This window comes from Lissotriton helveticus, chromosome 10 (assembly GCF_964261635.1).
Source record: "Lissotriton helveticus chromosome 10, aLisHel1.1, whole genome shotgun sequence".
In the NCBI taxonomy this organism is placed as follows: Eukaryota; Metazoa; Chordata; class Amphibia; order Caudata; family Salamandridae; genus Lissotriton; species Lissotriton helveticus.
The window spans coordinates 14,651,682-14,671,598 of record NC_136071.1 but is presented as its reverse complement, the minus strand read 5'-3'; the positions used below and the strand labels follow the sequence as shown (position 1 = coordinate 14,671,598).

Below are 19,917 nucleotides of genomic sequence, written 5' to 3'. Positions count from 1 at the left end.
TTCAAATACTGGCCCAGCCTAGTCGTCAGGAGGCAACCTTTTGTTATAGCCATATGACTTTCAAAACGTGTGGCACACCACTACAAGTTAATTGGAATCTATGTGTCTGATTTTGGCCTTTAAATCACCCTCCTACATATGCTCTAATATCATATATGAAGAAGCCATTGTATGTTACTACATTTCCAATTCTTTTTGAATCAGTGTAGTAAAATGTAAAAACATCTAAACAAAAAAGTGCTGGATAATTTACAGTATTTGGTGAATTTTCAACTCTTCCGCAGAAGATTCTATATATAGATTTGAAATCAGTAACTTTCCCAGTTCTGTTGGTACTGTGCAATCCATGTTTCTTATATGCATTTTACCCCATTTGGAAATTGGGATTACAAATTCCTCAATACAAAGGAAAATTCCTAATTTTGAAGCAACTAATGGCTTTATTTTAGATTGGCTCTCCTGTTGGAATGTATTCTTTAGCTACATGTATTAGGGCTAGAGCAGCCCTAAGTTTCCCATGCCCATGCTTGATGAGCTGCTTCAGTTCAGTGTTTTTTCCCCTTTGAATTCTGGGACTTGTAGTCTCGTTTTATCCCATTATTAAACAGGCCAAGTCCCACATCACGCATAGACCAGGGAAAGTTTGCAGGTATGCTATAATTAGCATTTACAGATCACCAAAGTCTCCAAGGTCAATGGGTGGGTAGTCTAGTCCAGATGTCTCCTGCATTAATCTGGTCTGCTGGCTTGTATGCATAATTTTAAATAATACATTTTTTTACAACACAGGGTTGAAATGTTGTATTTTTGTGCATGCACACTCCCAGAGGTTGCTGCTCTGATGGTAAAACAATCAAAATACCTGGGATTAGGAAGACAAGTTTACATTAATAAATAAACAAAAGCGGTTCCAAAGAGACACCGACCCCCGGCGCCAATGGGATCCACCCATGGAATTGATTGACAGGTTCATGCAGCCAATGAGCGCGGCTTCCATCGCGAGGGGCGGGTCCAACGGCATAAACAGTGGGCAGAGATGGCCGCCGCTGGGCGTGTCCGTGCCGGGAGAGGCGTGGCCTCTGCTAATGTCCGCCGCTCGTCCAATCAGAGCGGGCGGCGCGGTTTGAGCGGACGGCGGCGGGAGATGGCGGACACTGGCGGCCTCGAGGCGGCGGCGGCCGGGCCCGAGGCGGCCCTGGCGAGCAGCGTCTTCCACCGGCTGAAGGTAGAGCGGGCGAGGCCCGGGAGCAGCGGCAAGGGGCCGTTAGGAGGAAAGGGGGAGGGCATAGCAACGGGGGAGGGTAGGCATAGAGAAAGGACTTCCGGGTAGACACGGAGGAAGGACTAGACGTAGAGCCGGCTCGAGGGTGACGTTACAAGAAAGACTGCGGGTGTAGACACAAAGAGAGGACTGACTTTAGAGGAACGAATGAGGGTGTAAATGTAAATGTAAATGTAAATTGATACTTGTATAGCGCACTACTCACCCGCAAGGGTCTCAAGGCGCTTGTACGAATACCGCTGTGGAACCCATCCTGGCTTTCCCTGTGAGGTGTCCACTCCTGGGCACCCCCAAGGTGGAGGCCAGGCATCCTTAGCGTTGTGGGGGCCGTTGTAGAGATTAAGCAAGCTATTGCCCAGAGTTGCAGAGTGGGACTCCATGATTGGAATAGGCACCGAGGCGAGAATTATCAGGTCCGTGGAATTTTTAGGCCCAAGACCCGCCGAGGCGGGGAATTGAACCCTGGTCCCGGGCTAGACCTCTGCATCAGGGTCTGCCGCTCTAACCATTGAGCCACACTTCTCCACACTTGTAGACACTAAGAGAGGACTGACGTCACAGGAAAGACTGCTGGTGTAGACACGAGAGGTCTGACGTCACAGGAAAGACTGCAGGTGTAGACACAAGGAGAGGTCTGACGTCATACAGGTATAGACACAAAGAGAGGACTGACTTTACAGGAAAGAATGAGGGTGTAGACACAAAGAGGGGACTGACGTCACAGGAAAGACTGCTGGTGTAGACACGAGAGGTCTGACGTCACAGGAAAGACTGCAGGTGTAGACACAAGGAGAGGTCTGACGTCATACAGGTGTAGACACAAGGAGAGGTCACGTCATACAGGTGTAGACACAAAGAGAGGACTGACGTTACAGGAAAGACAGCGGGTGTAGACATATAGAGAGGACTGACGACACAGGATGGAATGCAGGTGTAGACATAAAGAGAGGACTAAAGTCACAGTAAAGAATGGAAAATTTGCTAACATTCGTGCCAAGAATTTTCAATTCTATTAAGGACAGGAGGCGAGGATTATGCTTACTCAATTTCTTTACTGACAGACAGCAGCCAATCAAAACTCAGTAAAGAAAAAACAAACTACAATACCCAGAACACAGGGTAACCATAGAGTATGCGAAGGTATAAATAGGGTCATAGGGGTGAACACTTCCTCTTTCTTTGTCCATAGTCAATAATAATGAATCCAACAAAATTTTAAACAATCCATCAAAGGAGTCCCCCGGAGAGGTCCTCATCCGGCTGACGTGGAGGAGGAACTTCAAAGAACCGCAAGAGTCCAATCAGGAGAAGAAAATCCCGGCATACCTCATTTAAGGTCGGAGCCTGAGGAAAAGAGACAGAGGCCGTAAAAACTGTTCCCCAAAAGTTGAACATAATAATCATTACAGGGAGGGAAACATTTCATAAAGAAGAACCAGAGATGTACAGTATAAAGCAATATGCATTATATAAAGACAATCATGAAATAAGGGTGGGATAATCCTCGCCTCCTGTCCTTAATAGAATTGAAAATTCTTGGCACGAATGTTAGCAAATTTTCCATTCTATGGCAGGACGGAGGCTCCGATTATGCTTGTTTAAAGCTAAGCCACCACAACAGATGCAACATCAAGAATAGGCTTAAAGTAATAAGTCTTAAACACAGTTTCAGATGACCAATCCGCAGCCTTCATGATGTCCTGAAGGCTGGCACCCATGGATAAAGCTTTAGAAGCCATGGCTCCTCTAGCAGAATGAGCACCAAACAGAGAAATGTCAATGCCCGCTTCATGCATGAGCCAACGTAACCAACGTGCCAAAGTAGCCGGAATTACCGGTTTGAAAGGTTTTTGCAATGCAATAAGCAATTGGCCCTGTAAATCATGCCGAAAAGGCGCCGTACTTACCTCATAATCTTTAATATACTGAACCACACACAACTGAGGATTGTGGGGAAAAGAAGGGTAAGAGACTGAGGGCGTATTACACTTAGTCCTCCTTGAAATAATAAAGGTAACACCTTCAGGAGAGAAGGACCGACCAGCGAGATCCAAGGCTCGCACATCAGAAACCCGTTTGCAAGAGACCAAGCACAAAAGCATAGTGAGCTTGGCTGACAGTTGTTTGCGTGTCAAAAGAGAATTAGAAGGCCAGGCTGACAGGAAACGCAAAACAACTGAGACATCCCAAAGGGCTACATACTTGGGACAAGGAGGTTTTACCATCCGGATGCCCCTCAACAATTTAGAGATCAGGGGATGTTCTCCCGCTGGTTTACCATCAAGAGGCACATGGCCTGCAGAAATCGCAGAACGAAAGTTATTAACTGTTCTGTAGGCGAGTCCCGAAGATGCGAGGGACGCCAGAAAATTAAGAATTAGAGAAAGATCCGCTGAAACGGGATCCACCGACCGCTGTGAGCACCAATCACACCAGCGCTTCCAACTTGATGCATAACGCTTGTGTGTGTTGGGTGCCCAAGCCTCGTTGATAAATCTGGTAGCGTCGCCCGATAAGCCCTGGATTTGCCAGCGTCTCCCGAAATTCTCTATGCTACCAGAAGGAGTTGACCGGACAATACCAGTGGGTGAGGCTCGCAGAGCGGATCCAACAGGAGGTTCCACATGTGAGGAAGTAGAAGCGGTGTCGAGCAGCTCATCTCCAGAAGAACTGGAAACCACGCTTGAGCCCTCCAAAGAGGGGAGATTAGAATCAATTCCGACAAGAACAGACGTGCTCGGGCCAGCACCCGGGGAATCATGAGGAACGGCGGGAATGCATAGCACAGATGGCGAGGCCACGTCTGGAGAAATGCGTCCGTGGCCAGCGCCTCTGGATCCGGACGCCAGCTGTAGAATTGGGGAAGCTGGGTGTTGAGCCGGGAGGCAAATAGATCCAGATGACAAGTCCCCCAAATGCGGGACAGCTTGCGGAACACACGAGGATGGAGCCTCCAATCGCTGAAATCTCTCAGGTGACGAGAGTTCCAGTCCGCGATCAGATTGCGAGAACCCGGCAGGTATTCCGCAATAATCGTGATCTTTCGCTCCAGACAAAGGTGCCAAAAATCCTTTGCAATCTCTGAGAGAAGCTTGGATCTGGTACCCCCCCAGTTTGTTCACATAACGAACCGCCGATACATTGTCCATTCGGAGAAGAATGCAACAATTCGTTCTCTGAGGGGTGAGACACCGAATCGCGAAGGAGCCCGCCAGTAGCTCCAGGCAATTGATGTGTAGGGTCAGTTCTTCCGGAGACCAACGACCCCCGGTTGACACTGACCCGCAACGGGCTCCCCAGCCCCAAAGGCTGGCATCGGACTCTATCACAACATCGGGAGTCCTTCCAAACAGAGCCCGGCCGTTCCAGGAGTCCATGTGGTCCAACCACCATCTCATTTCCGTCCTGGCATCCTCTGAGAGGAGGATGTGATCTGAATAACGAAGACCCTTCTGCAAATGACGAATTTTGAGGCGCTGAAGAGCCCGATAGTGCAGAGGTCCTGGAAAGATCGCTTGGATGGAAGACGACAAGAGACCTACAATCCTGGCTATTGACCTGAGGGAAACAGTCTGTTGAGCAAGAAACGATCTCAAGTCCCTCTTGATGGATCTCATCTTCTGACCAGGAAGAAGAAGCTGACAAGAGACCGAGTCTATCTGAAAACCCAGGAAAGATATCGATTGGGAAGGAGAAAAATCTGACTTCAGGGGATTGATTAGAAAACCCAAGGATTGCAAAAGGTCTATGGACCAGTACAAGTGAGACTGTAGAAGAACAGGGCATTGAGCTAAAAGGAGAATGTCGTCTAGAAAGACTATAAGACGCACCCCGCGTGACCGCAAAGACTCCATCACCGGACGGAGGAGCTTCGTGAAGCACCACGGAGCGGAGGACAGGCCGAAAGGAAGAACCTTGTACTCGTACCACCTGCCCAACCATTGGAATTGAAGGAATCTGCAATGAGGAGCATAAATCGGTACTGACAGATAAGCATCCTTTAGGTCGAGACGAACCATCCAATCCCCTTCTTGAAGAAGGTCTCGTAAAAGATGAATGCCCTCCATCTTGAAATGGCGATAAACCACATTGCCGTTGAAGTCCTTTAAATTGAGGACTAAACGAGATCCTCCCCCTTTTTTCTCCACGAGAAAAACATTGCTGACGAACCCTTGGGGATGAGAAGTAAGAATGATGGCTCCCTTTGTCAAAAGAGAGGAGACTTCCTCGGTTATGAAGTTCTGATCTTGTTGGGAAAAAACAAGGGGACGAGGCCGAAGATCTTGGTGAGGGCGAGAGTAAAATTCTATTTTGTACCCTTTCACCGTCTCCAGAATCCAGGCATCGTTTGAGATCAAACGCCAATTGTCGTGAAAAAATTGAATCCTGCCCCCCAGAATTACATTTGAAGCTGAAATCAAGCTCACCTGATGGGGAAGAGTCTTGACGTCCTCCATGACCTCCGGAATATCCACCTTTGCCAGGCTGTCCTCTATTTCTCTTAGAGGGGTAGAAGGAAGACTTGTTTGAAGAATATTGCTGTTGACCACCACGCTGGGACTTGTTCCCTCGCTGGGGAGCATTGTCGGAACCACGGCCGGACGAACGCCCCCTTCGTCCGGCCCTGCCAAAAACCGGACGGAAAGCCCGTTTCAAATTAGACTGGGCCTTGTCAAGGCCACTGTTAGACGGGGACCCTGAGGGTCGGCCGGATACTGGGGGAGAGATCCCCGAGTGGGACCGTCTCCGGCGATCGTACAGGCAAGTTACCTCCCGCCCCACAAACAGGCACCACACCAAGTCGAGTTCAATGCTTTATGTAAGGTTCTTAAGGCAAGGATATCAGCGATACAGGATATCTCGGACCCGGGGGTCCTCTCACTTCTAGTCTCTGTAGGGAAAAGGGGGTAGCGGGACAGTCTTGGTACCGGATCGGTACAGGTGGTGTTAAGAGGCGAGCTCACAATCCTCGAGCTGGAGTGTCTGTGGATCGGGCCGCGGCGGCGCCAGCAGGCCAAGATGATAGTCTCACCAAGCAGAGGGCCGCGGCAGCGCCAGCAGGCCACGACGATGGTTTCACGAGGCAGAGGGCCGCGGCAGCGCCAGCAGGCCAAGACGATGGTTTCACGAGGCAGAGGGCCGCGGCAGCGCCAGCAGGCCAAGACGATGGTTTCACGAGGCAGAGGGCCGCGGCAGCGCCAGCAGGCCAAGACGATGGTTTCACGAGGCAGAGGGCCGCGGCAGCGCCAGCAGGCCAAGACGAAGGTTTCACGAGGCAGAGGGCCGCGGCAGCGCCAGCAGGCCAGTTACGGATGAGTTCTTCTTGGGTCTCTCGACTCCAGGATACAACTGCCTTCCTGTCCTGGGGCTGCCTCAGTTATAGGCCTGGCGCCCTTTGATGTCCGGACCCTCGCTCTTGGAGGTCGGGGGGTCTGGGATGAGGGAGCCCAGACACCCAGCAGGGGGGTGGAGCCAGCGCCCGAGGAGGCTGGGGGTGCTCGGCACCTGGCGGGGGAGAGCCATCGACACTTCGTACTCCCATTGACCTGCCAAGTGGGCCGTTCACCTCCTGGGTGGAGGGTGGTGCCGGGATGTCGGGGCCTGGCCAGGCCCAGGGTTGGGGTTGGGCTGAGGCCGCACGGCCGCGTGGTGCCGTGTCCAAGATGGCGGCTGGGCCGGGCAATGGTGCTGACGGTGGCCCGGGCCCTGTCCTGCGGGGAGGGAGCGAGCCCTTCATGTGGCCTGTCCAACATGCGTCCCCCCCAGCTGAAGGCGGGGAGAGTCACCCATCTTCTTGGGGACTTTCCTCGTCGAGGCGGAAAAAGCGGGACAGGCCATCCGCGTTGGCGTGGTCTTGGCCGGGTCGATGTTCCACAGTGAAGTCCATCCCCTGCAGGGAGATGGACCAACGTAGCAGCTTCGGGTTCTCCCCCCGCATTTGCATCAGCCATTGCAGGGGTCGGTGGTCTGTTTGCACCCGGAAGTGGGTGCCGAAGAGGTAGGGCCGGAGCTTCTTGAGTGCCCAGACTACGGCGAAGGCCTCTCTCTCAATGGTGCTCCAGCGCTGTTCTCGGGGCAAGAGGCGTCGGCTGATGAAGACCACCGGATGGTCGACCCCTTCGGCGTTGAGTTGGGAGAGGACGGCCCCCACACCATGATCGGAGGCGTCCGTCTGCACAATGAATTCCCGGCTGTAGTCGGGAGCCTGGAGCACGGGGGCCGTGCACATGGCGGTCTTTAGCTTTTCGAAGGCCGATTGGCAGGCCGGGGTCCAGTTGACGGTTTTGGGGCTCTTTTTGGAGGTGAGCTCTGTGAGGGGCCCCACGATGCTGCCATAGTCCTTCACGAACCGCCGGTAGTATCCGGTGAGCCCCAGGAAGGCTCGGACCTCCGTTTGGATCGTAGGGGGTTGCCAGGCCTGGATGGCAGCGATCTTGAGTTGGAGAGGGGCCACCAGCCCGCTTCCCACTTGGTGTCCTAGGTAGGTCACGGACCCTTGGCCAACCTGGCACTTGCTGGCTTTGATGGTGAGCCCGGCTTGCTGGAGGGCGTGTAGAACCTCCCGCAGGTGGCGGAGGTGGTCGGTCCACTGGTGGCTGTACACAGCAATGTCGTCCAGGTAGGCGGCGCTGAAGTCTTCCAGGCCCGCCAGTACCTGGTTTACCAGCCGTTGGAACGTTGCCGGGGCGTTTTTCATGCCGAAGGGCATGACTTTAAAGTGGTAGTGCCCGTCAGGGGTAGAGAAGGCGGATCGTTCTTGGGCCCTAGGGGTGAGGCCGATCTGCCAGTAGCCCGCTGTTAGGTCGAAGATGCTCAGGTAGCGGGCGGCCCCCATCCGGTCAACTAGCTCGTCTGCCCGGGGGATGGGATGAGCGTCGGTCCGGGTAACTGCATTCAGCCCCCGATAGTCCACGCAGAACCGGAGCTCAGGGGCAACGCCCGGGGCAGCTGCCTTGGGAACCAGGACGACTGGGCTCGCCCAGGGACTGTCTGAGGGTTCGATCACTCCTAGGGTCAGCATCTTGGACACCTCGGTCTGGATGCAGGCTCGTACCCGGTCTGGTACGCGGTACGCTCGGTGTCGAATAGGAGGGCTGTCCCCGGTGTCCACATCGTGGAGGCACCAGGGGGTGACTCCGGGGGTGAGGGAGAACAGGGAGGCGAACTGCCTCAGGAGCGTTTGGCAGTCTTGGCGTTGCTCCGGGGACAGGGCCTCGGAGAGCTGGACCCCTTCCACTGAGCCATCCTGCTCGAGGGCCCTCAGTAAGTCCGGAAGGGGTTCGGAGTCTTCTTCTGTCCCAGTATCGGTAGCCATCAGGAGGCTGAGTTCGGATCGCACAAAATGGGGTTTGAGCCTGTTGGCATGGAGGACCCGTAGGGGGTTCCGGGCAGTCTCCATGTCGATTAAATAGGTGACGGGCCCCTTGCGTTCGATTACCTTGAAGGGCCCGGACCATCTGTCTTGGAGTGCACAGGGCTCAACCGGGGACATCACCCAGACCTGTTGTCCAGGTTCGAACTCAATGGAGGACGTGTGCTGATCGTACCACCTCTTCATGTCCTCCTGACTGGCCTCGAGGTTGGCTTTGGCGGCGTCTCGGAACCGCCGGGTCTGGTTGCGGAGAGCCAGGAGATACCTGTAGATGTCCGGGGGAGTTTTCTGGGGAGGCTGCTCCCAACCTTCCTTGACTAGGCTGAGGGGGCCCCGGACGGGGTGCCCGTACAGGAGTTCAAATGGGCTGAAGCCGAGGGACTTCTGCGGGACCTCCCGATAGGCAAACAGGAGGCATGGAAGTAGTACGTCCCACTGGCGTCGAAGGGGTTCTTCTAGACCCCTAATCATCCCCTTGAGGGTGCGGTTGAATCTCTCGACCAGTCCGTTTCCTTGCGGGTGATAGGGGGTCGTGAACTTGTAGGTGACCCCGCATTGCTGCCAGAGGGACTTCATATATCTGGAGATAAAGTTCGTGCCCCTGTCACTGACGACCTCCCGGGGGAACCCCACCCGGGAGAAGATCCCCATCAGGGCCCGGCCCACCACGGGGGCCGTCACAGTCCGAAGAGGGATGGCCTCGGGATAGCGGGTGGCGTGGTCTACAAGGACCAGGATGAACCGATGTCCTTGGGCTGTTCGCGGGTCGAGGGGCCCCACAATGTCTATTCCCACTCGTTCAAACGGGGTGGTGACGACAGGAAAGGGTTGTAACGGTGCTTTGATTTTTCGGCCACTTTTTCCGCTGGCCTGGCAGGTGGGGCAGGCCTTGCAGTGGTTGGTGACATCCTTCCGCATGTGGGGCCAGAAAAAGTGGGTCACCAGGCGGTCGTAGGTTTTATCCTGCCCCAGGTGTCCGGCCAGGGGGACATCGTGGGCTAAGTTCAGGAGGAAGTCTCGGAAGCGAAGGGGCACCACCAGCACCCGACCGGCCCCTAATTCTGCAACTTTCTGCTCGCTGTAGAGCAGGTCTTGGTCCCAGTAGATCCAGTGGGCCCCTGAGGTATCCCCGGTGCTCTGGACCAGGGCTTGCTGCCGGAGTCCTTCGAGAGAGGGACAAGTTTTCTGTTCGGCCCGGAATTGTTCCTGCGTGGGGCCTCCCTCCTGCCGCCAGTGTGCCAGGTCAGGGACGTCCCGAAGCTGGTCGGATCCTTCTTCGGTTTGGGTCAATGGACTGGCTTCTGGGGCGGCCTCCTCTGGGATGAGCGCGGGAGGAGGTTCTGGCCACTCGGGCTCTTCCGGGCTGGGGACCGCGCGGGCGGTCATGGACCGGGTCGTGACGCAGACCCATTCGGGGAGGCCAAGCATCCCCAGGTGCTCCCTCCGCTCGACAGCTGCCCAGGGAGAGCTTTCAAGATCGTTTCCTAGGAGGCAGTCCACGGGGGCATCATCGCGGACAGTTACTTTTAACATCCCTGTTACTCCCCCCCACTCGAAGGGGACGCAGGCCATGTGGCATAGGCTTTCAGAGTTGTCGGCTGATCGGACAGGGCAAAGAATGTTCGGCAAGATTTGGTCTGGAGTGACGAGGTGGCGTCGGACCGCCGTTACACTGGCCCCGGTGTCGCGGAGGGCTTCCGCCCGGCGGCCATTAATGTTGACCCATTGACCGTACTTCTGTGTGTTGGCGGGAAGGGGGCCCCGCGGAATCATGTCTCTCTCCCCTAAGCAGACCAGTGCCATGGCGGCGGGTGCCCATTCAGAGGGATCGGCCTCGTACTCTTCTTGGTCCTCCGGGATTAGTTCTTCCCCTAGGGCCGCCGCTGCAACTTGGCGGGGGGTAGTGTTCGGATTCTTTGGGCAGTTGGGATCACTGGCGTAGTGGCCGGGTCGCTGGCACCTGTGGCACGTAATGTTGGCCCGGAAACCGGCCCGGACGGCAGGGCTTCCTCGGCCAACCGGGGTCGAGGGGTTTCTGGGGGGTGACGAGGGGCCGGGGTCTCTCCCCCGACCCTGACTTCCTCCTCCCCCTCGGGGGCGATACGATCTGGATAATTCGCTGGGTGCGTTCCGGCCAACTCGGGTGCTTTCCCACCGGTCGGCTTCGACGGCGAGTTGTCGAGGGTCGGTTAGCTTACTGTCCAGGAGGTGTTGCCGGAGCTCCACGAAGCAGTTGTTCGACAGGTGTTCCCATACGATAAGGTCAAAGAGTTGTTCGTAGGTGGTTACCTTGTTGCCCTTGATCCACCCCTCGAAGGCTCGGCTAAAAAAGTTCACGTACTCCACCCAAGTTGTACCCGGAATCCGTTTGCAGTCGCGGAACCGTTGGCGGTACATCTCAGGTGTGAGCCCGTATCGAGTGAGGAGGGCGGCCTTCATGTGGTCGTAGGAGGTCATCAGCTGGTCCGGGAGTTGCAGCAGGGCGTCCCGCCCTTCGTTGACAAACCTCCCCCATAATCCGGCTCCCCAATCGCTTCGGGGAATCCGGTGGGAGGTCATTGCCACCTCATAGGCTTTAAACCACTGCTGTATATCATCGTTCTTGTGGTATTCCCGGATGACATCTTTGGGGATGTGAACCTTGGGTTCGGTCGAGGCAGACGGGGTCGGTCGTTCGGGGAGCCCGAGGTCTTTATCCTGTTTCTGGATCTCCAGTGCTTTGAGATTGCGCTCATGTTCTTACTCTAGTTTCTTTTCTTCTAGCTCCCTCTGTTTTTGCTTGTCTTCTCGCTCTTCCCTGAGCCGTAAGTGTTCCAGGGTTATTTTTTGTTCTGCCAGCTTGAGTTCTCCATCCAAGCGAAGTCGGGCTAGTTCTAATTCGTGGAGTCTGGTTTTTTCTCTTTCTCGGATCTCTTCCAGGGAGAGACCCGCTCTTCCTTTAGTTGGTGCGGGGCTCGTTTCGGTTGTTTGTGTTCGGGGTACGGCCGTACCCGTTTCCGCCCAGGCTTCTAGGGCTCGTTTGAAGTCTTCCTTCGTACTCAGACCCGTGGTTGGGAGACCAAGTTCCATGCAATATTGCTTCAGTTCTCGGTGGTTGTAGTCTTCCAATTTTTCCATCTGGAATTTCTCCGTTGTTCCGCTCTCTGTTGTCATGGTGGTCGTGTGTCGTGGGTCGGGTGACTTTCTGTACGATTATGCGTAGGTTCGGATCCCGTCGCTGCCACCAATGTTAGACGGGGACCCTGAGGGTCGGCCGGATACTGGGGGAGAGATCCCCGAGTGGGACCGTCTCCGGCGATCGTACAGGCAAGTTACCTCCCGCCCCACAAACAGGCACCACACCAAGTCGAGTTCAATGCTTTATGTAAGGTTCTTAAGGCAAGGATATCAGCGATACAGGATATCTCGGACCCGGGGGTCCTCTCACTTCTAGTCTCTGTAGGGAAAAGGGGGTAGCGGGACAGTCTTGGTACCGGATCGGTACAGGTGGTGTTAAGAGGCGAGCTCACAATCCTCGAGCTGGAGTGTCTGTGGATCGGGCCGCGGCGGCGCCAGCAGGCCAAGATGATAGTCTCACCAAGCAGAGGGCCGCGGCAGCGCCAGCAGGCCACGACGATGGTTTCACGAGGCAGAGGGCCGCGGCAGCGCCAGCAGGCCAAGACGATGGTTTCACGAGGCAGAGGGCCGCGGCAGCGCCAGCAGGCCAAGACGATGGTTTCACGAGGCAGAGGGCCGCGGCAGCGCCAGCAGGCCAAGACGATGGTTTCACGAGGCAGAGGGCCGCGGCAGCGCCAGCAGGCCAAGACGAAGGTTTCACGAGGCAGAGGGCCGCGGCAGCGCCAGCAGGCCAGTTACGGATGAGTTCTTCTTGGGTCTCTCGACTCCAGGATACAACTGCCTTCCTGTCCTGGGGCTGCCTCAGTTATAGGCCTGGCGCCCTTTGATGTCCGGACCCTCGCTCTTGGAGGTCGGGGGGTCTGGGATGAGGGAGCCCAGACACCCAGCAGGGGGGTGGAGCCAGCGCCCGAGGAGGCTGGGGGTGCTCGGCACCTGGCGGGGGAGAGCCATCGACACTTCGTACTCCCATTGACCTGCCAAGTGGGCCGTTCACCTCCTGGGTGGAGGGTGGTGCCGGGATGTCGGGGCCTGGCCAGGCCCAGGGTTGGGGTTGGGCTGAGGCCGCACGGCCGCGTGGTGCCGTGTCCAAGATGGCGGCTGGGCCGGGCAATGGTGCTGACGGTGGCCCGGGCCCTGTCCTGCGGGGAGGGAGCGAGCCCTTCATGTGGCCTGTCCAACAGCCACTAAAGGTGGAAACAAAGTTTGACAGTTCTTTCAGGAAGGGGGAACCAAAAAGTAAACCTTGAGCCATAGGGCCCGACTCCAAAGATGCCAAATCCGTCAGACGTGGATCTAGTTTCATTAGGATGGAGTGCCGGCGCTCAGTGGACAAGGCACAGTTAGCGTTGCCCAGCATACAGATAGCCCGTTGAGACCAACCGACCAGGTCATCCGGGTCAATTATGGAACCAGATTCTTTGGCCTGATATCCCAAATTTAGTATTTTTGTAAGAGGGCCCAAGAGATCCAAAAGTTTGTCTTGGCACGATCTATCCAAGCCTTTGGTAGGGTCTTTTGAATATTTCCTCATGTAAGTGATCATCGTAGGATCCACATCAGGAGTAGTGGCCAACTTATTTGGTAAATCAGGACGTGGGCATTCGGAGCGCAAACGCGCCCTCACATCCTTGTCAAAGGATTGACGGATGTGGGATTGAATGTATTGAGCCACCTCGGGGGCAGGCAACCAAGAAGAAGAATGTGGATGGATAATATCAGAGGGATTGAAGGTTAACAATTGAGGTGAAGAAGGCGCGTCTACAAAATGCTCCGTACGCGATTTTTTGGAGGGAGGAGGCTTAGAAGGCTCGGAGGAAGAAGACGAGGACGTGTCGTCATCCGTGTCAGATGGAGGATCAGAACGAGAGGACTTCTTGCGCTTCTTTGCAGAAGGAGCAGACAGGGTCTTTGCAAGTTTTTCAAAATGGCTGGAATGTGGATTTTTTGGGGACTTTTTGGAACGCCCAGAGGAAGGAGGCACCCAGCCATGTTGCGCAGCATAATCTGCCAGATGTTTCTTCAAAGGCGCAATTGCTTGACAAAGCGCCTGGCCCATAAAATCATCAAATGAAGTAGAGGATTCCTCCTCCTCATAATACTCATAACCTTCTTCATCACAGTAATCTGCCATGGCTATAATGTCAGCCGATAATGCCCAGTGAAGGTTAGCACTTAAAGAGGCAAAGCCTGAGAATTTGGGGGAGTGGTACCCCTTGCGCAAGTCTGACAACACAGAGAACTGTGTAGAAAACAACTGAATTAAATGTGGAGGGAGCAGACCTGCACAAATAAAATACGTGAAAAATAGCAATATTTTTCCACTCTAGGCAAAGCCTAATGTAAATTTTACAACCCCCAAACTGTACTTGTTTGTGGGCGTCAAGGAGCTCAAGCGGCAGCAAGCAGGGCGCTGTGGAGAAAGACCTCCGTTTTTGACAGGCTGAGGCACAGGCGGCGTATGAAGAAACACACGCTCGAAGAGACGTGTAAACAAAACGTCGCGCATGCGCGAACAGCCGCTGCCGCCTAGAAAGGGTGCGCGAGGGACGCGCGTCCATTCAGCTCCGCTCCCGCTCCACAACTGAAGACCGGGTTAAGAAAAACCCTGGTAGGAGGTGACGCACACGCTCCTAAGGCACCGGCACAGAAGCCGGTTTCGTGTGAAAGACGCGTAATAAAACGCTTAAGCAGTCTGACAAAAGCGGCAATGCAAGCGCTGAAACGCGCACACAGCGTTGACAATAAAGTACAATGCAAGCAATAAAAGCGGTAAGGCTACGCAGTTGTAACAAAAGCGAGTAATGTAAAAGCACTTAACTGGCTGCGCAGCAGCAAAGAAAGAGGAAGTGTTCACCTCTATGACCCTATTTATACCTTCTCATACTCTATGGTTACCCTGTGTTCTGGGTATTGTAGTTTGTTTTTTCTTTACTGAGTTTTGATTGGCTGCTGTCTGTCAGTAAAGAAATTGAGTAAGCATAATCGGAGCCTCCGTCCTGCCATAGAATGCAGGTGTACACACAGAGGACAAACGTCATGCATGTGTATTTATTTATTTATGCGATTTTTATATAGCGCGAACTTTACCCGAAGGTGTCAGAGCGCTTTACCTAGGACCCAGTTACAACCATAAGGACTGAAGGTTACATTCGGAAAAACAAAATTGCTAATTTTTGACTTACATAAGAACCAGTTGAAAACATACAGACTTAGGATTACATGCATTATAAAAAGATACAAACAGAAAAACATTGCAAATGTACAAGAGATAAAGTCACACAAAGAGGAGATACAAATGGAAAAACTCTAGGCATATACTATTGATATCTCTATCTACTTAGGGAGGGGATACACATGGATATACTCTAAGAGTCACATAGGAATGGTAGAGAGCAAAGCGGACTCCTGCATAAACTAGTGATTAGAGTTATCTCTATATACATAGGGAAGGGGTAAGACTGGATATACTCTAAAAGTCACATAGGAATGGAAGAGAGCAAAGCGGACTACTGCATGTTCCAGTGATCAGAGTTATCTCTATATACAGAGGGAAGGGATACACATGGATATACTCTAAGAGTCACATAGGAGACTAGTCATTAGAGTTATCTCTATATACATAGGAAGGGATAAGACCGGATATACTCTAATCGTCACATAGGAATGGTAGAGAGTACAAAGGTCTACTGCATACACTAGTGATTAGAGTTATCTCTATATACATAGGGAGGGGATATGACTGGAAAAACTCTAAGAGTCACATAGGAATGGTATATGTGTAGACACAAGGAGAGGTCTGACGTCATGCAGGTGTAGACATAGAGGACTGACGTCATGCAGGTGTAGACACAGAGAGGACTAATGTCACAGGAAAGACTGCAGGTGTAGACACAAGGAGAGCTCTGACGTCATGTACAGATGATCCTGGGGTTACAATGGAGTGCTGGGAGTCCGTCAACAGAGCTGCCTTGACGTAAAGTGGGGTTGGCTGTGCGTGGGAGAGGGTGGTATAGATTTTATAATATCATACAGTGCTTCACTATGGGAAAGATTACACTTGCAACTATTGCCAATTCAACTATTTGTATACACTAATTGTGTAATTGTTACTTGTTATTGATGGAAAGCTTCCTGGTTCCCTGTTGTGTTAAGTGAGTTTTGTGTCCTCTCAGTGTCAGGCTTCCTTTTGGTGTTATATTCAGAGCTACTGGAATTATGAGGAAGTGGAGGACTACATTATGCTACAAGAAAAGACTAATTATGCGGAATACTGCAACATTTTTTGTCATAGTATTACTTCATTGTTTTTACATTTTTACTCATGGTAACCCTGTTTGGACAAAGATGTTATCTTGTTAGTACTAGTTTAATACCTAGATACAGGAATAAGCAAATTTAAGATCAGCTGTCAACCTTTTCGAAGGGATTTCCACTGCACAGGGACACGTGTCGCCACATTTTCCCCTAAATTATGATCCATTTGAGCTAGAAACTATTTTTGGTTAAAATCTGCAGATTGTGCAGCAGAAAATGGATCATGTGGCACATGGGTCTCCAAACGCTTCTGTAATAAGAGCTACTTCTGATCAATGAAAATCGTCCGTGCTACTTACAGTTTTCGTGTTTTCACAGTGACCACTTCCGACAAGATTTCATTAGTAGCCTCACCATTCAAGATTACCAGTCATGATCATCTTGGTGCATCATGCACAGTTGCCAGCGGTAATGTAAAAAAGGCTTTGTCAGTTTGTAATGTCTTTTCATAGATCATACATATTATCTATAGCTTGAATGCTAGTGGCACCAAGTTAATACTATTAGTAAGCTTTAAATATAGTTTGGAAATTCAACAATTTTTCTCCAAATATTAGCTTTTGAGTTATGAAAATACTCTAATTTTCATCTTAAATACACACTTTTTAGTTTTGGTATAGACATACCAATTCAGCCAAGGAAAAGCTTCAAATTTAGTATCCCGAGCTGGACACAGGAGAGCTACTCGTTGGAGAAGCCTACAACAAATCCATATTTATGCAGGCACTTCCCACTCCATCACAGACCTAATGTTGCCATTCAGTGGGTGTATATTCCCATAACCCACCTAATGCTCAAGGTAGACTACAATGGACTGTCCTACCTGGCACTTGTTTGACTTGATGGTCAGTTTTGCTGCCTGTATCCTGATCAACACCTTCTCTAGCTGCTTCAAGTGGTCCTCCCATGAACTGCTAAACACTGCAGTATAGTCAAGGTAAGACACACAGAACTCTTCTAATCCTGATTCACAGGCGCTGGAAGTGGCGCGAGCTTTCTTCAACCAAAAGGGTTGAACTGAATAATCCCACTGGCATGGAAAAATCAGTCTTCTCCCTGGTCCTAGGTGACAGCGATTTGCACGTAGCCACTGGGCAAATCAAAGATGCTTATGTTTTTTGCTTCACCGAGCTGATCCACAGCTCATCACCTCTGGGCCTCTTATGCGCATCTGTTAAGGGACATCATTGAGGGCCCAGAAGTCCGCACAAAAATGCAAGTCTGTGAAACCGTGCTGGGGTACCAACACCTCTAGGGGTACCAACACTAATGGGCAAACCCAAGGACTATTGCACCCCTCAATAACTCCAAAGTCCCAAATCTTGACCACTCCCGCACTAATGCAAACTGATGTGCGGCTTGACGTGGTTCAAGTCATGTAGACGCCTGGTACTAAACCATGGGTAGTCAAATCCCTGTCAAAGGGACATCCAGCACCTTGTTTCTGTCACCCCTCCACAACCGTTGCTGACTTGCCACTGATTTCTATTTCAGTATGGGCAATCAGTTACTCATGTCTTCCCCACTGGCTACCAAACCTGTGTCATTGGAAGCAGGGAGAATCTCTTTTTCAAGTTTCAGTTACTACCTTTCAACCAAAGTTCTAGCAGCTCCTGTATCTGTCAGACCGGAACCCTCCTCCTATTGATACTAGCTTCTTTGCGTGAATGTCCTTCAGGGCATCTTCTTCCCTTTCCCACATGTCCATTACTACTAGGTTTAAGTACACAACAAACACCATAACTTACATTGTCTGCCATGATGTTCTCTTGTTGTGTGTATATGTGCTGTTGGCAAATAGATGTTTCGTGAACGGTGGATACTGTGAGTTACGGTGCATGTGGTGTGCGTTCTTAACCCTTTAAGTGCTGCCGTCGGCCAACGGTCGTCACGGGCACTACCTCCCCAGTGCTGCGTGCGACCGCTGGACGTCCAGTTCAGCACTGGATAATGGACAGCGCAGCACTGGGGAGGTTTATTTACAAGCTCCTAAGGTGTTAACCATAATTGGCAAATTTCAGTGGTGTTACACATTTGAGCCACAACCATAACACTGTTTGTAGTGGTACTTGCACTTGTTCTGTCTTTTTCCCCTCATTTCAAGCGACACCCTTCGCTCTCCCTCTGTGTCTTTCTTACTTTTTTCACTCGTTTTTTACCCTCATCTCAATCTCCCCCTTTCACTCTCCTTTGTCCTCAGTGTCTTTCCTCCACTCTTTCTTGCAATTTTGCTGCCTTATTTGCACTTTTCTCTCTCTTTTTGCCTTTTTCAGCCCATTTTTCCCCACCGCTGCTGCCCTCGCGACCCCTCCCCCCCAGCACGACCAGTGCGACCGGCCCAATCCAGCTCCCTGCTCCCGCCTCCCAGCTATCCAGCCCTCCCCGACCCCTACTTAATGGCGTCCGCGCCGCCGGGGCATCAAAGACAAGCCCGTCCGCGACCCGACTGCGACCAGCACCATGAACCCTGGATCTCTGCACCGCCAATGCTACGACCCAGCGGCACTCCACGCTCTCAACCCAGGTCGCAACAAAAACTGCAAGCTAGCATCACCAGCCGACACCCACGGACCCTTCAGCTGTCACCGCTGCCAGCACACCTGCAGCACCGCGAAGACCACTGACCCTGCGCAATCTGCCCGCAAGAACACAACTGAACCGAAGACCCTGCAATGCTTCCTCCTCAATGTCCGATCCCTACACAAACACGCCACCTAAATCTGGGACCTCCTTGACAGCACTACCCTGGACGTAGCATTCTTTACCGAAACCTGGACCAACTCCACTTCGGGACTGGACACCGCCATCGCCATTCCCCAAAGATACAAGATTTCCAGGAAGCACTGCCTCACCCGCCCGGGAGGAGGAATCGCCATTGTCCACAAATCCACCCTCCGCCTGGGCACGCTCCCCGAGGAGCCCACAGACTTGATGGATCACCTTCACTTCAAGATACTGGCCAGCCCTACCTCCACCCTCCGAGGAACCCTCATCTACCGACCCCCCTGGACCCCGCAGACTTTTTGCCACCTCCATCACGGACGTCATCTCCCCACATGCCATCGCGTCCACCAACTACACCCTACTGGGAGACCTCAACTTCCACCTTGACAACCAACTGGACCCCAGCACCACATCCCTCCTGGACAACCTCCACAACATTGGACTCCGCCAGATCGTGACCGAACCCACGCAGTCAGCAGGACACACCCTCGACCCCCCTCTTCACAACAGGAAACTCCATCACCTTCAGCCACACCACCAAACTCCCATGGACCGACCATTGATGCCTCCACTTCACCTTCAGAACAACCACCATCCACAGGCACCAGCACCTGCTTCCACGAAGAAACTGGACCAGAATCACCGACGACCAGCTAACCTCATCACTCAGCAACTCCACCCCAACTATTGCGGAAAACGACAATGCCAACTCCGCAGCCCGAACCCTGCACAGATGGATCTCCGACAGCGCCAACACCATAGTCCCTCTCAAGAAAAACAACAACACCCACGCCAAGAAAGCTAGATGGTTCGCTACCGAACTTCGAGAGTCCAGACGCACTTTCCGCCGCCTCGAAAAGGCTTGAGGAACACCAAATCCAAAGAAGCCCACAACAACTTCAGAGCCGCCACCAATGCCACCACCAACTCATCAGAAAAACGAAGTAATATATCAGACGATGATGAACAGGGTGCAGGATGACCTGAGTGCACACATAGACAAATGGCAAAGAAAATTAGAGATAGAAAGTGTTGATTTGTCTAAAGCAATAGAGCTGTCAAGTAGTGTTTTATTCAATGGACCGTTTAAAAGCCAATATTTTATGTT

General features: G+C 52.5%; 1 protein-coding gene across 1 annotated transcript in view; it reads left to right on the top strand.

The window, feature by feature from the left end:
• Positions 1-1,021: 1,021 nt before the first annotated feature.
• Positions 1,022-19,917, top strand: part of HAUS7 (HAUS augmin like complex subunit 7) — a 128,154-nt gene continuing 109,258 nt past the window's right edge. The window contains exon 1 of the mRNA XM_078664115.1: positions 1,022-1,225. Within this exon, the coding sequence (XP_078520241.1) occupies positions 1,037-1,225 (189 nt within the window). The 5' untranslated portion in view covers positions 1,022-1,036. The remainder of the gene's footprint in view (positions 1,226-19,917) is intronic.